This window comes from Micromys minutus, assembly GCF_963924665.1.
Source record: "Micromys minutus genome assembly, chromosome: 4".
Taxonomy (NCBI): domain Eukaryota; kingdom Metazoa; phylum Chordata; class Mammalia; order Rodentia; family Muridae; genus Micromys; species Micromys minutus.
The window spans coordinates 58,538,730-58,553,378 of record NC_137973.1 but is presented as its reverse complement, the minus strand read 5'-3'; the positions used below and the strand labels follow the sequence as shown (position 1 = coordinate 58,553,378).

Here is a 14,649-nt window from a genome sequence, read left to right as displayed (position 1 = left end):
CTTTTCCAGATCATCATTGACAAAGAGGATAAAATTCCAGTTAACATGTTTTACATAGCCTTCAAACACTATAGGAACCTGTAACTCAAAACAAAATAACACTTCTTGTCTTAAATTAATTTATGAGTTTTATGTCTATGAAATCGAGTTTAAGTTCGAGAATTAGGGATGTTCAAATAGATAATTTTCAGTATAATGTAGGTTTTAAATGTTTTTTTTTTTAACATAGACAGCAAAACTTTACCACAGTAGATGCAGCAGCATATATAAAACATCATGCTCTAAAGAGATGGACACATTTCTTACAAAGAAGGGACAATGCCTATTTAGATCTGCAAATACATCTAGGTGTTTACATTTCTAGTCAATAAAGTTTTTTTTCTCCCTATTTAGAATAGTGAACAAAACATGAAAAAATGCTCAATCACTGCCAAGGTAAGAAAACCTAGACTGATGATGTAACATGATCATGGGCCCACCAAAGATGGCCCTTGCTTTCTAGGATATTACAGTTCAGAATCACACTCTCCCACTTTAATGGGGCTCTCCAGAGACCACGCTAGAGTTTTCTGAGAATGGCATGCCCTTGCGATGACATGGGACACTCAGTGAAAATGGAGCCTCCCTTACAAGGGGAAGCTGAACCAACAGATAAACGATGCTTAGAACCATTAGCCCTTCATTCGGACACTGGGTTACACCTGAATTCAATTTTAGACTCTGTAGTCCTTATCTGTTCCTCAGAGTTTAACTTTAATTGGCATACAGTGAGAGCATTCATGAATGGTGACCTGAAATCTGGATAACAGAAGAAGTGAGCTGTGTGGTGATCCCCAGACTAGACACTGGATATTGCCACAAGCCTCATATTTTATTTTCCAAAAGCCTCCAGGAAAAAAATAATGCTAATAGTTGGCGATGCGTGCATGTATGCTTTTGTTTGATGAAAAACATCGGAGGGCATTTGTTCACAGTCCTCTCCTGACAATCACATGTATGAAAAGGATAAAGTTGCGTGGTTTGCATTATCTACTTTACGATGACTCGGTGCCACGTTCCCCTCGAGGGTGCTATCTCACTTTCTGCAGCTCCTGTCGCAGCCAGGAGGGCAGAGGCTGCCCCAGCCTGTGCAGCAGCTTCGAGAGCTCCACGTTGTGGTCGCGGTAGTAGCTGGAGAGGAAAGTTCTGGACTGGAGACAAAAGGGAAGATTTAATAGACATTCGGCGCATGGAGTGTCTAAACTTCACAATATGTATCTACAAAATGCTTTACCTTTTTTTTTTTCCCTAATCGTTTACATTTGGACACACTCTGTATAAATCACCGATGTAAAAGACAAAGAGGCACAAAAATCATCAGGAAAGTTAACTATAGTTTTAGCACATTTTGAGATTTACAAAGAGAAAATAACAGCATAATACCAGAGAAAGAGGAAATGTTCATACACAACCAGATATACAGGGGTGAGTGAGATAAAATATGTACACATTTCCTTTAAAATTACTCCTTATACTAGAAAAATTTAAACCACAACTGTCTTCAAAGAGTACAATTAATTATTATAATCATAACTGACCATAGCACATATTTTAAAAGTCTATTCAGAACTTTTCATAAAACAGTATCTGTAATATCTATAAAAATAGGCTTACTTATAACTCTTCATATGCTTCATCAATCTAAAGAATTTGGTGTTATATTTTAGATTTAACATGTTTTCTTCACATTTTCAAGGTTTATTGTTATTTGTACGTGTGTCCATATGTATTCAGGTACTCGGGGACTGTAAAGGCTAGAAGAGGGCACTGGATATGATGCAGCTCTGCGGGAGTTACAGCAAGCGGTCCTGACCAGTGAGCGGTCATTCCAGACTCCAGATGAATGTGTGTGAATATATGTATGTGAAAATCTCTATGTGTATATATATATATGCAAATATATACAGATACATAAAATATGCACACATATGTACATTCATATATGTGTATATATACATATGTATATATGTGTGTATATGTATGTATATATGTGTGTATTTATGAAAAACAGAGAATTGTGAACTTGGTTTTCTCTCTGCCATATTCTTCATACAACAATTGAAAAAAACAATTGTTTTGTTTTAACTGTCTAATGTGAGATTCATCAATATTTCATGGATAAACATTTGTACTGATCAAACATACTTTCCATTTTATAGAAACTTTACCATCTCTCCTAAGCTCTTCTCTACATTTTTTACACAAATAAATTTCTTTCTTCATAAAACTCCCCTAGCAACTTTTGTGTATACTGTGGAAATGGATTTAGGACAATTACATTTCATCTTGGACCATTCGCCAAGCATTTCATTATGTTTCCTTCCTTAAAGCAGATGGTAAGCACTTCAAATGGGGAATAAGATGTTTACAGTAGTGGGAATGTTACATTGATGTTTTGGGCAGATTAAAGTGATTTCTGAAACCCTTTAGAAATTACTGAGTTCAAAAGTATTTCAAGGACGTTCTCGCCCTTATATCACCATAGCAACGCATGAAGAGTGCATCCTGCCCTTGCCCTCCTCGCCTTAGGAAAAGTGTTCACACTGTCTGGCCAGTTTCCCAACATCATTTCTCATACAAGGCATCTTTCCACATATTATAAGTTTTATTAATTTTTTCTTTTGTGCTTTACTATTATTTTATGCTTCTTATTATAATTCAGTGACCCTAACTTAGCTCTTCACTGTACAGTAAATTCATAGCTGTCTTATCCTTGTATTTTCTGTATTGGTTAGCTCCGTTTCAGGCATGTTATTGATATGAAATATATACTTGCTGTTGAGTTTTTGTCAACTTGATGTAAACTAGAGACATCTGAGAAGAGGGATTGACTCCATCAGTTAGCTTGTGGGCATGTCTGTAGGGGCATTTTCTTGACTCTGATGCAGAAGGGCTCTGCCCACTGTGGGCAGTGCCAACCTTAGCCATTTTGGCTAGGGCTGTTTAAGAGTGTTAGCTGAGCAAGCCAATAAGCATCATTTCTCCATGGTCTCTGCTTCAACTCTTCAAGGGTCTTCGCTTAGCTTCCTTCAGTGCTGGAGTTTGGTCTGGAAATGATAAGCTGAAGTAAAACCTTCCCTCCCCAAATCGCCTTTTAGAAATGCTGCTTCTCACAGAAACTGAAAGCAAATTAGGGAAGTTTGCTATTAATACATGTTAGTAATCTTTATACCAATATTTACTAAAAATGCATTTTAAGTGCTTTCCAATGTGTAAAGGTGTAACTTTTCCGTATATATTTGTGTCTGAATTAAATTCCAACAGGAAATTTAAGTGATGTACTATAGCACGGCTTTCTTCTTTCTAACATCTAAGTATATAAAACTATTGATTGCATGACAGTATCAGAAGATTTGGATTTCTTTCTAATTTTCAAATGGCAACTTCTTACGGGAATAATTCAAGGCAAGTATGCAGTACCTCTGCATCCATGGGTGGGTATTTTCGGCCTTTGCTTTTTCCAAGGCATTTTGTTTTTCCTCCTTCCAGCAGCTGACACCAAAAGCCTTTTTGGGGATCAAACCTAAAAGACATAAAACATGTAAAAATTGCAAAAACATATTCAGTAAAGAGCCTTACCAGTCAGATAAAGGAGATACACTCTTGTATGCATGTTGCTTTATCTTAATTCATTTCTACAGATATTCAGTTGAATTTAGAAATGATAATAGGCATTAAAATACTATGTTTTACTATATATTCAAAAAGTTCTACTCTACAGGAAAGATGTATACACTTTCAGTACAATTTTATGCTGAAATTTTGTGTTCCATATTTTAGTTATGAGTCTATTTAAAAAACCTGAATGACTAAACATTAAAACTATGGCATGCCTATAAAGGGCCTTTAGATATTTTGTTTACCTATGACTCTGATTTCCACGTGAAAATAGACTGAAAGATTTCTAAGAAATTCCCAGAGGGGGAAGTAGGGATGGCAGGGGTGTGCCTCTGGATCAGGCAGAAGCAGACATCAGAAGAATCAGCAGCAGGTCATTTTTGCAGAAGAGGGTTTTTAAGGTTTGGGGGGGGGGGGCGTCCTGTGCTTTGATGAGTCGGTAAGCCCTGGTTGGACATGTTAGTTAAATAATGAAGTTTGATTGTCTGGCCATGGTGTTTGGTCTCAGGAGCAAGTCAATAGCCAAGTAAGGGAATGGACCTTGGGGGCTAGCTTTAGGAATGGAATCTAATGGATTTTAGCAAGGGAGAGGGAAAAGGGTAAAGGGTGAATCTGTCAGCATCATATTCACCCTGGTCAGACTTGTAAGAGAACTCATTAATACTATCCTGAGCACAAGTGTAACTAAGCTTTCTAATTTGGAAAAAGGCTGTATTTTATTTTATAGTTCATTTTTTTTACAACTTTCAAAAGAGTAAACAAAAATGGAACAGGATGGTTTAAGTCAATTTTTATGGTATTTCATTTAATCCTTCAAATAAATTAGGAGGTTTTCCACAAATAAAATTTTAAAACATTCAACAGTATCATATTTTGCTTAGAAAGAATAAACCCATCCTTTTTTTAACAACTTTATTTACAAAACAAAGATAAATGTACAGATTTTAAACATTTTTTTGCTTAAAATTATACTTTTTTTGTCAGTACTTTTTTTCAGATTTTAACATAATTTTTATATAAAACTATATGAATATATTTTTTAGTCAGTACTTGATTTTTTCAAGGTTTGGTTGTATGCCTTGAAAACTTAATAGTTACAATGAGCTAAAGTACATGTAAAACAAAATGTAACATGGAAATAAAGTTTTCTTGTTTTGTAAATATTTTTTTGATTTGTTTTGTTTTCTTTATTTCTTAGACTTCATACAGTCTGTGAGTTGTTTCTGGGGGAGTGCAAGCCTCTGGGGTTAGCATCCCACTATCAGTGACTGCATATTATGTCTGTTCTTTTGTGACTGGGTTATCTCACTCAGGATGATATTCTCTAGATGCAGCCATTTTCTTAAGAATTTGGTTAAGTCATTGTTTCTGATGGCTGAGTAGTATTCCATCGTGTATATGTACCACAATTTTTGTATCCATTCGTCTTCTGAAGGACATCTGGGTTCCTTCCAGCTTCTGGCTATTATAAATAGAGCTGCTATGAACATTGTGGTGCATATATCTTTGTTGTATATTAAAGTGTCTCTGGGGTATATGCCCAGAAGTGGAATAGCTGGGTCTTCAGGTAGTACTATATCCAATTTTCTGAGGTATCGCCAGACAGATTTCCAGAGTGGTTGTATTAGCTTGCAACCACACCAACAGTGGAGAAGTGTTCCTCTTTCTCCGCAGCCTCGCCAGCATCTGCTGTCATCTGAGTTTTGGATCTTGGCCAATCTGACTGGTGTGAGGTGGAATCTCAGGGTTGTTTTGATTTGCATTTCCCTGATGGCTAAGGATGTGGAGCACTTCCTCAGATGTTTCTCGGCCATTTGGTGTTCCTCAACTGAAAACGTTTTGTTTAGCTCTGTACCCCATTTTTAAAGGGTTATTTGATTCTCTGGTGTCTAGCTTTTTGAGTTCCTTGTACACCTTGGATATTAGGCCTCTATCTGATATGGTGTTGGTAAAGATCTTTTCCCATTCTGTTGGTTGCTGTTTTGTTTTCTTGACGATGTCCTTAGGCTTACAGAAACTTTGCAATCTCATTAAGTCCCATTTGTTAATCTTTGACCTTAGAGCTTGAGCCATTGGTGTTTTGTTCAGGAAATTTTCTCCTGTGCCTATGTGTTCTAAGGTTTTCCCTACTTTCTCATCTAATAGTTTCAGTGTATCTGGTTTAATGTGGAGATCTTTGATCCACTTACACTTGAGCTTTGTACAAGGAGATAAGAAAGGGTCTATTTTCATTCTTTTGCATGCTGAGTGCCAGTTGGACCAGCACCATTTGTTGAATAGGCTGTCCTTTTTCCATTGAATGTTTACTGCTCCTTTGTCAAAAATCAGGTGACCATATACATGAGGGCTCATTTCTGGATCTTCTAGTCTATTCCATTGATCCACATGCCTATTTCTATACCAGTACCATGCAGTTTTCAGCACAATTGCCTTGTAATATAGCTTGAGGTCAGTGATAGTGATTCCCGCAGATGTTTTTTTTTGTTGTTGTTGTTGAGGATGGATTTAGCTATTCTAGGTCTTTTGTTATTCCATATGAAATTGCACATTGATCTTTCCAATTCCATGAAGAACTGGGTTGGAATTTTGATGGGGATTGCATTGAATCTGTAGATTGCTTTTGGTAGGAAACCCATCCTTTTTAAACATGGTTTTATTTATCTGCATACTTAAATCTTTACATTTTTCAAAGTGTAAAGATAGAACACATTATAGTGTTTTCAGACAACATGAGCCATAAGCACTATAGCTGGAAAGTAAAATGTAGCTCTTTCCTTGTCTGTGGTTGAAGGCAGATAGTCCTGTTGGGTGACTCTCATTGCTGTGCTTTTGTGCTCAAAGATGTTTTGTCTTCTGTCACGTGCTATAGAGTCCCAAACTATTCCATCTTCAGACTTGGCAGAAACCACACTCAACTATATACAGATGTGATACCTTGCTGTAATAATACTGAGAAATTTCACAAAATAGTTATTTTAAAGAAATTCAAGTATATTTTTCTGGGTAGAACACTACACTAATAGCAGCCTGTGAAAAACCCAGTCAGTAAAGAGAATGTCAAGTTTATGAAGAAATGCATTCTGAGTCCCTAAAGCTCATCCTATGCTGAGGCAGAACATCTGCAGCATACAGTGGCATGTTTCTCATTTCATTTCTTTGTGCTTGTAACATTCAAACATTAAATCACCATTTCTTGGGGAACACATTGCTGTGATCATTAAAGTCATTTCCTAAAATGACAACAAAATAAAATTTAAAAAAAAAGAGAATCTGGATCTTCCATATTGACCTTTAACACAGTAGATGCCATGACTTCATGGACTTCATAACCCTGAGCACTTTGTCATAGATACTCTATATACAGCAGAGTGGGAAATACAAAGGTACAGCCATATGTAGATTGAGACCCATGCTGTGACTGACATCATAGTGACACACACAGCTTTCTTCGAGGGTAAAAGTACTGAGGGTCCACCTCTCAGAGCATGGACACTGAGTGTAGTTGATCAGTGGTCCCATCACAGGATGCGATGGGTTCTCGTTGTTTACCATCGATTGAAACAAGACCATTTTTAAAAAGTAGAAGCATAAAGTACACAATTCTACTGTTGCTAGTTTAATTTTTCAGGCACTTTTCTTTTTAAGCGGGCAAATTAACTGAATTAAAATCCGGCAAAATGAGCAAGGTCATATTCAGAAATGTGTCCCTTGGTTTCTCAGCAAAGGGATGGTCTTCTGTTAATAAGGGGTTCTTTCTGGTTGTTTATATGTGGGTCAGTTGAGCATCAAGACTTCAGCAAACCCAGAGAAGAAATCAATGTCCTCAATATGTTGGAAGCCTCTCTAAGTGCTCTGCTCAGCTTCTGCATGTGGGGCACACATCACCTCAGATATTTGTGTGCCACCTGTCTACTCAGCCAGCCGTCTAGCCGGTGATATTTGGGGTTTAAACTTCAGAACACCCAGTTTACGTTTACCTTGTCATATCTTTGCACTTGCTATGTTGATCCAGCCAAAGTGCTGAAGGTGAATGTGTTGCCTCTAATTCCAACATACCACAGGGAACAGAAAACTGAACACCAACTACAAGCCGAGTCATAATCACACACACACACACACACACACACACACACACACACACACACACACTGTAGTTCCAATCAACCCCCACTAAGGTGATGAAGAACAAGATGTCCACTGCAGTAGCCACTCACAGACTAATCCACCATACACACCAGTGGTCCAATGGTCCAAGTAGTAACTCTGTTTATGCAAAAGAGGGACAAAGCAGGAGGGTATGGGAGAGCTTGCAGACAAGTCCTGGCAAATGCCAACCTCCTTGCAAAGCATTTCCAGCATTTCCACACCTACGGTTGCAGCCAGCTGCAGATAAATTGAACTTTGGGAGATTCCCTGCTGGCAGACACTGTCTTGCCTCTGGGGCCTGGAAGGGAAGCAGTTCTGTAGCATTGACCCAATTGGATCCCTAGACACTCATGGAAACTCTAATGCTACTTTATTTCTATGGCTGCAACTTATTTACCAAGAGAAGAAATGTGTGGCCTAATTGTTTTGTGTAAAGCCAAATAGATGGGAACTTCTGTTGAGCACTAACAAGATAGGAAAAATGAAAGAATGAACCAAATAAGAAGGGGGAAATTTAAATGTATCACTATGGGACTTGCTGCATGCATAAAACATGGAAAAGGTTTGCATTTTTGTTGCTCAGCAGATGTTTTAGGAAGATGGAGCATAATTGGCTGGGATGTAAAGTTAATTAGTTGCTGAATATTTTGTTGCCCCGGGCCCATTCCTATAACACGCGAGCACCTGTAACTTGCCTCTGCACATAAGTGTACTCCTTCCTAGTGGGAGGGAGATTTCCTTTTGCTTCCTTCCCTGACCTATTGTTAGAGAGACCTGATCCGCTCTCTACAGGTTATTCTCCTACACCTTACCAATTAAAATCAGATTCACCAGTAGTCAAATGGATAAAAGAAGACAGACCCATTTTCAACCTGAACTTTTCAATCTGCTCCCTGTGTACTAAAGGCCTTCCTCCACTTTTCATTAATTTCCCAAGAGAGGAAAAGAAATCAGCCTTCTGTGCAAAACGAGATGGGGATATCTGCAGTACAATGGCCCTAAACACTATTTTCTGCCTCGGGATGAGAATATGTACCAGCATCAAGGCTGACTACAACACTGATAACAAAATGGAAGCATCTGGATGAATGCTGAAGGCGTCTTTCCTCTCTGCTAGTGTGAGGTCTCAGGGTAAGCTGCTGCCATTTCTTGTTCTGCACAGCAGATGCCGCGAGTCAAAACTTTGTTCAGACTGAGGAATGAGTGATTCTGAATACTGAAGGTCCTTTAAAAAGCATAGGGCTTTTGTCACTCTGACTATTTGGGGTCATGTCCCATGAATTGCATAGCTAACTTTATAAACTCTAACAGTCCGATTGTCTCTAGGTTATATCAGTTCATTGTTTAGTGATTTCTGACTGTATTTGCTAAGCATCACTACAATAGTTACATTCTGTGATATGTGAGATATATTAAAACCCATACATTTTTTTACTTGCTTATAAATTCCTTCATAAGTATGATTTTACAGGTTTTTTGAGCTTTAAGCAACTATTTGCAGTAAACAGGACAGAAGCATTACCTAGGCTATTGCTGAGAAGGGCAAGATATGCCAGCATCAATAACTATTAATGCAAAACACATTAAGGGAAGCTTTGTCTACTCAATCAACAGGGGCATGCCTGGTGCTGCTATTGTTTCCATGTGTAGGTAAGAACTTCATTAGGATTGTTTTAGTGGATAAGGAAAAACTCAATCTCATTACTGCTTTTCCTGTCCCTCCATTACCCTCTCTAATTGTCTAATTGCTGAGTCTAATCTGCTGTGAACTGGGAAATTATATAATCAGGCTTGTTAGAATTTCATCTAAAATATAATCGGTTTTATATCAAAGCTTGGGGGAAGTTTTATATGAGTAAAATACATGCCCTTTGAAAGTGTGATTCAGCTGCTTGGAGCACTTTCTTTTTGTTGTTAACTTGCTTCCCTGATTTTAAAATTGCTTGAATACATAGGTCTGATCTCCCAGGACGTGGCCAGCACATGCCATTCCACATGCCCTGCTGTCACCCAGCATGTCCCTTTTTGCCCAGAGATGGGGTTGCATCTCCTTATCTTAAATTTGGACCTGATGAACAGACCTTTGTGCCCAACAGAGTGAAGCAAGCTCTGTGAGTGTCAAGTTTGTATCTCAGAAGTCATGATGATTGTAGACCACAAGATCCCCCTGCCAGATACAAGGAGACTGCATGGAAAATCTTCATGCTGCTAAACGCCCAGTCTTTGATTCTGTAGCCAAAGATGAGAGCGAAGAAGCATGTAGACAGTTGCATCCTGGGCAATTTGGACCACATCCAGCTTCTTGAGACTTCCCAGTGAATGTCTAACACATGGATGGGTGAAATAAAAACAATCCTCCATGCATGACTTTCTAAACTTTGGCCTACAACCCCTGCAACAGAGCAAAATGGCTGATGTCATATGCTGAAGTTATAAAAATAAAAATAAAAAAAATCTTCTAATTTCTTTAGTGACTTGGTTGTGTCATGTGTTATTCTGTTCTGGAAACTGTCTTATGAGAGGCTGTTTTGCTCAAGCAGAAATGTGGGGAAGATGTTTTGCTAAGAACAGTCACGTGATGGTTTTTTTTTTTTTTTTTTTTTTTTGGAGGCAGCCTGTAAAAAGGACATGCAGTAGTTTGTTAAAGTAAATGCTCAAGAGAATACATGATGTTTAGAAAGGATAACCCAGTGGACAGCAGACAATGCTGCGTGACAATGGTATACCTTGTCATTCTTTGCTGGTCCTTTTGGGCTTTACTGACACTGGTCTTTGCTTATGATGCTGGGTAGTATTGATATGCCTTACTATTCTTGTTTGGTCAACTTCTGTGCATTTGGACCAATTGGCAGAGCCTTGGAATTTCTTCTAAATCAACCTACCATTGCTGATTCATAAATGTTTTGGGGATTGGTTCAAGCTGCCTCTGCCAATTCATATGAATTGATTCATATGAATCTGATTCAGCAACAGATTACAATGTTGCATGATTTTATTTGAATATAAAAATAAATAAAATACAGAAAAAAACCTTATCATGCAATCACTTCCATGGAGGCTAAAACTTTGCATGGGCAAACTTCTTAAGACATAGGATGAGAAAAAAATGAAAAGAAACAACAGGATATTTTAAGACAGGTTATTTGTAGGAAGGTGAAAAGACAAGATGTCCTAACACAGTCGTTCTCAACTTTTCTAGTACTGTGTTTCTATAGTTTCCTCATGGTGCAGTCACCCCCATCACCACCACAAAATATGTTTGCTGCTACTTCACCAATGTAATACTGCTAGAGTTTTGAATCGTAATGGAAATATCTGTATTTTCTGTTGGTACAGGGCAACCCCAGTGAAAGGCTTATTCAACCACAAAATGGGTTGCAACCCACAGTTTGTTAGAACCATTGTTCTAAGGGGAGGCAAACATTTCATCTTTCAGGGAAACCCCTTGAGACATGAAATGAGCAACTCAAAATAGTTCCTGGAAGTCCCTAAATTTGCTAACCAGATTCACTAGGTTTTTTTTACCCTACCCCAAAGTATATAAACCATAAGACTTCTGAGAGTCACTCTCAGAGGAACTGTGGTACAGAGCTCAGACCAAGTAGCCTGGCAGAAGCAGAGACCGGTTAAGAAACCTGGGGAAACAGAAACCAGAGAGGCAACTTGGAACAAACGGGCACCAGTCAAACTGTCAAGAAGAAACAAAGCCCAGCAGAGTTGCCTGGAAGATGCTCTGATTAACTGAGGCATCCTCCCATCCATCCAGCTGCCTGCAAGCTGGGCAGTGAGCTCCAAGTTTCCACCTCTTTCCACCTGATCTGGGACAGTCTTCTAATGATAACAGTTGTCTTAGAGTTACTTCTGCTCATCGCTTAATCCCAATGAACCCCACTGGTTCACCAAAATGGACTTTAGTACTATCTGTAGCTTTGTCTGTTGTCAGTTCCCTCTCTGGGATAAAGTGATGTTTGCTCAGATCTGCCCAGTGGACCAGTATCACACAACATACATTAAAGACCTTCTCCAAATCTATCCTAAATACTACACCCTGTCTCACAGGAAGTGCTGGCCTTCCATGGTGCTGGATCACATCCAGAAGGCAAATCTTTTTCACCTTTGTGATTTCAGGCATTAGGTCTCCACATACAAAGAATGTAAATAAAATATCTGAATGAACTTACATTGGAGGGCAACTCAAAAACAGATTGATTTATTATAATATAAAATACCTATTATACTTTATAATACAAAGTGTCCCTGCTATTCAAAGGGAGACACCTTATGAGTAATGAGAATATTTTGACTGTGTCCGAGTAGCAGAATGATGTATAAATTCATAGCTAGTATTAATGATGTTCTATAGATACATACCAGTGATAATTTATGAGGACAAATAATGGGAGTGAAATCAAGCATGAGAATAGACTCACGTTAGTGCCTCGGAGTAATTATAATGAGGTGTAACTCCTAGAAACTTCTGGACTTCATCCATCACAGTAGCTGGGTCAGATCTCAGCTGTTGTCCATCAATAATTAGCAACTGCAAAGCCAAAAATAGTCACTTTATGAAGAACGAAACTGAATTAAGTCAACCGAGCTGCCCCTCTTGACCTAGTATGGCATTAATAAGTCAGGTCACTTTGAGAAGAAAACATGTACTATGCAAACTACATTTAAATGTTGCTCTTCTTGCTTTTTTCCTAATTAGTAATAATTAAAATTTTCCATAGGCACTTGTGTGTGTGAGTTATGAGCTTAGTTTATTCTTAAGCAGATATCAACAGAAATGGCTGTTGCTTTTGAATTTTAGTAAGACAGGGGTTTCCCATGTCTAGTGCACTTTACCACTAGGCTTACCATCCCCCTACTAAATGTGGCCAGTGGCTAAAGCATCAGCTCTCTGGGGGAAATCCCTTCTAGTCTTACAAACTATGACTGGGGATGGGGAAATGTTTGTTTCTGACTTTCTCATCTTGGGTCACTCCTAGAGAATATTAGATTTGCCCAAGGGGATGTGGAAAAAAAAAGTATCAATATCAAAGTCTGCTTAGAGTTTAAATTGCATTCTGGAAACAGAGGGTGTGCATGTTTTTCTCAGAACTTGCTATAATTCAATCCCATATCTGCTGGGTCTTTCTCTCTATGGCCATTTGGGTTAAGACCTTATTTCCTAATACGGCTCCCACATGACAGAAGAACAGTGGGAATCAAAACGGAGGCTTCTCCAAACTCTCTGGCTAACTGGCTTCTCAACTAGTTGTTGAGAGTTTGTAATTTTGAATTATGTGACACTCCCTTTGTGTCAATGTTTTCCTTGAAACCACCTGACAATAAAAGTGTTTCCTAAACATGTGTCTCAGAGCCATCTGACTCAGTTGTAAAGCATTAATAAAAGCAAACTATGTAAAAATCCACAGTTCTCACTATCTCTGTTCTCTCTGTTACAGTTCATCAGGTTGTCTGTTTGGCAGTGAGATGCAACTGTGGTGTGATGAATGGAACCTAATTTCATTGCTATTACCTGGGAAGTAGAAAAGTAGGCCAGCCATCTTTCTATGTGTACTGCATACCACCCAGGCACCAGACATCTCCTCTGCAATGTTTTTAAATCAGGGGGGGCCCAATGTCCTGTTGTGATAACTTCATAGAAATTGAACCGCAGGGCAGCTGGATCTTCATGAGAGCGCTGGTGCTTTAAAGGAAAAGTAAAGTGTAGAATTAGACTTTTTAAATGTTTGCATAAGTATGTATACACAACTGTGCATTGGACACATCGTTTATTTTAAAAATCTAGGTTTTCACTAAATATCAAGTGATTTGCAGATATGTTTGCAGTTATTTTGTTTTAAAATATTTAGGCAAAAGGCAGAGGTAATATGAAAGGATTGTCTACAAGGGTCTGATTAGAAATAAAAATCCGTTAAGGACAGAAAAATTAAGCTTGACACACAGAAATTTAGATGGGCAGAGGTGAGCCTACATGTTGCTTGACCTGCTCTGTTAACAGAGCTCGGGTGGTTTCGCTATGTTGCAGGTTCTATGCATAGGGACCACTCTGACTCTGATTTCTAACCATCGCTTCTATGCCCTATTCAAGTCAAGATTGCCCATGGTGCTTCTGCCTTGTGGGTCTCCACCAAAATGCTATTGCACTCCTGCTTTTCAGTAGCAAGGTCTAGGAGACTTTCACGCAAAAGTACCATTTGGCAAAGTGACAAAGCCCAACTAAATGAGAGACAAGCGTAATAATACAGGTGTTTGAAACATATTAGTCTCATCATTAGAACAAAAATAACCTGATAAATTCTTGAATATAAGAAGATGTGAATCATAATTTTTGTCTTTAAAGAAATGACACCTAGTATGGGAGATAGTAGAGGATTAGACAATGACAAAGCCATGTAATTGATTGACATATAAGAAATTACATAATGGTGACAATCAGGTCAGTAAAGGAGCAATCCAGAATGACAAATGAGGAAAACGTTAATAACAGGAGAAGCTTTTGAGTTAAAAAAAATGTAACAAGAAAACTTTCAATAATAAGAGACTATATAAAGAGAGGGGGGAAATGTATAATGCCAGGAAAGTTGAGATAGATAAGATACATGTATATAAATGAATTGGTGTTGCAAAATATCTAAAAGGTAATAAAAAAAATTGAGCGAAGTCTTATTTTCCCAGAGTAGGGGAATACCAAGATGCTGAGGTGGGAGAGGGAGGTTGGGAGAGGGAGCACCTTCATGGAGGCAATGGGAGGGGGAGGGGGATGGGATTGTGGGAAAGGGATAACGTCTGAAATGTAAATACAAAAGAAAATTTTCAATTTAAAAAAAAAGGGGGGGG

General features: G+C 38.3%; 1 protein-coding gene across 1 annotated transcript in view; it reads right to left on the bottom strand.

The window, feature by feature from the left end:
- Nucleotides 1-1,070: 1,070 nt before the first annotated feature.
- Nucleotides 1,071-14,649, bottom strand: part of LOC308419471 (bifunctional heparan sulfate N-deacetylase/N-sulfotransferase 4) — a gene marked incomplete at both ends in the record, with an annotated part of 319,742 nt that continues 306,163 nt past the window's right edge. The window contains 4 exons of the mRNA XM_080915202.1: nt 1,071-1,190; nt 3,460-3,562; nt 12,234-12,343; nt 13,325-13,495. Coding sequence (XP_080771328.1) covers nt 1,071-1,190; nt 3,460-3,562; nt 12,234-12,343; nt 13,325-13,495 — 504 coding nt within the window. The remainder of the gene's footprint in view (nt 1,191-3,459; nt 3,563-12,233; nt 12,344-13,324; nt 13,496-14,649) is intronic.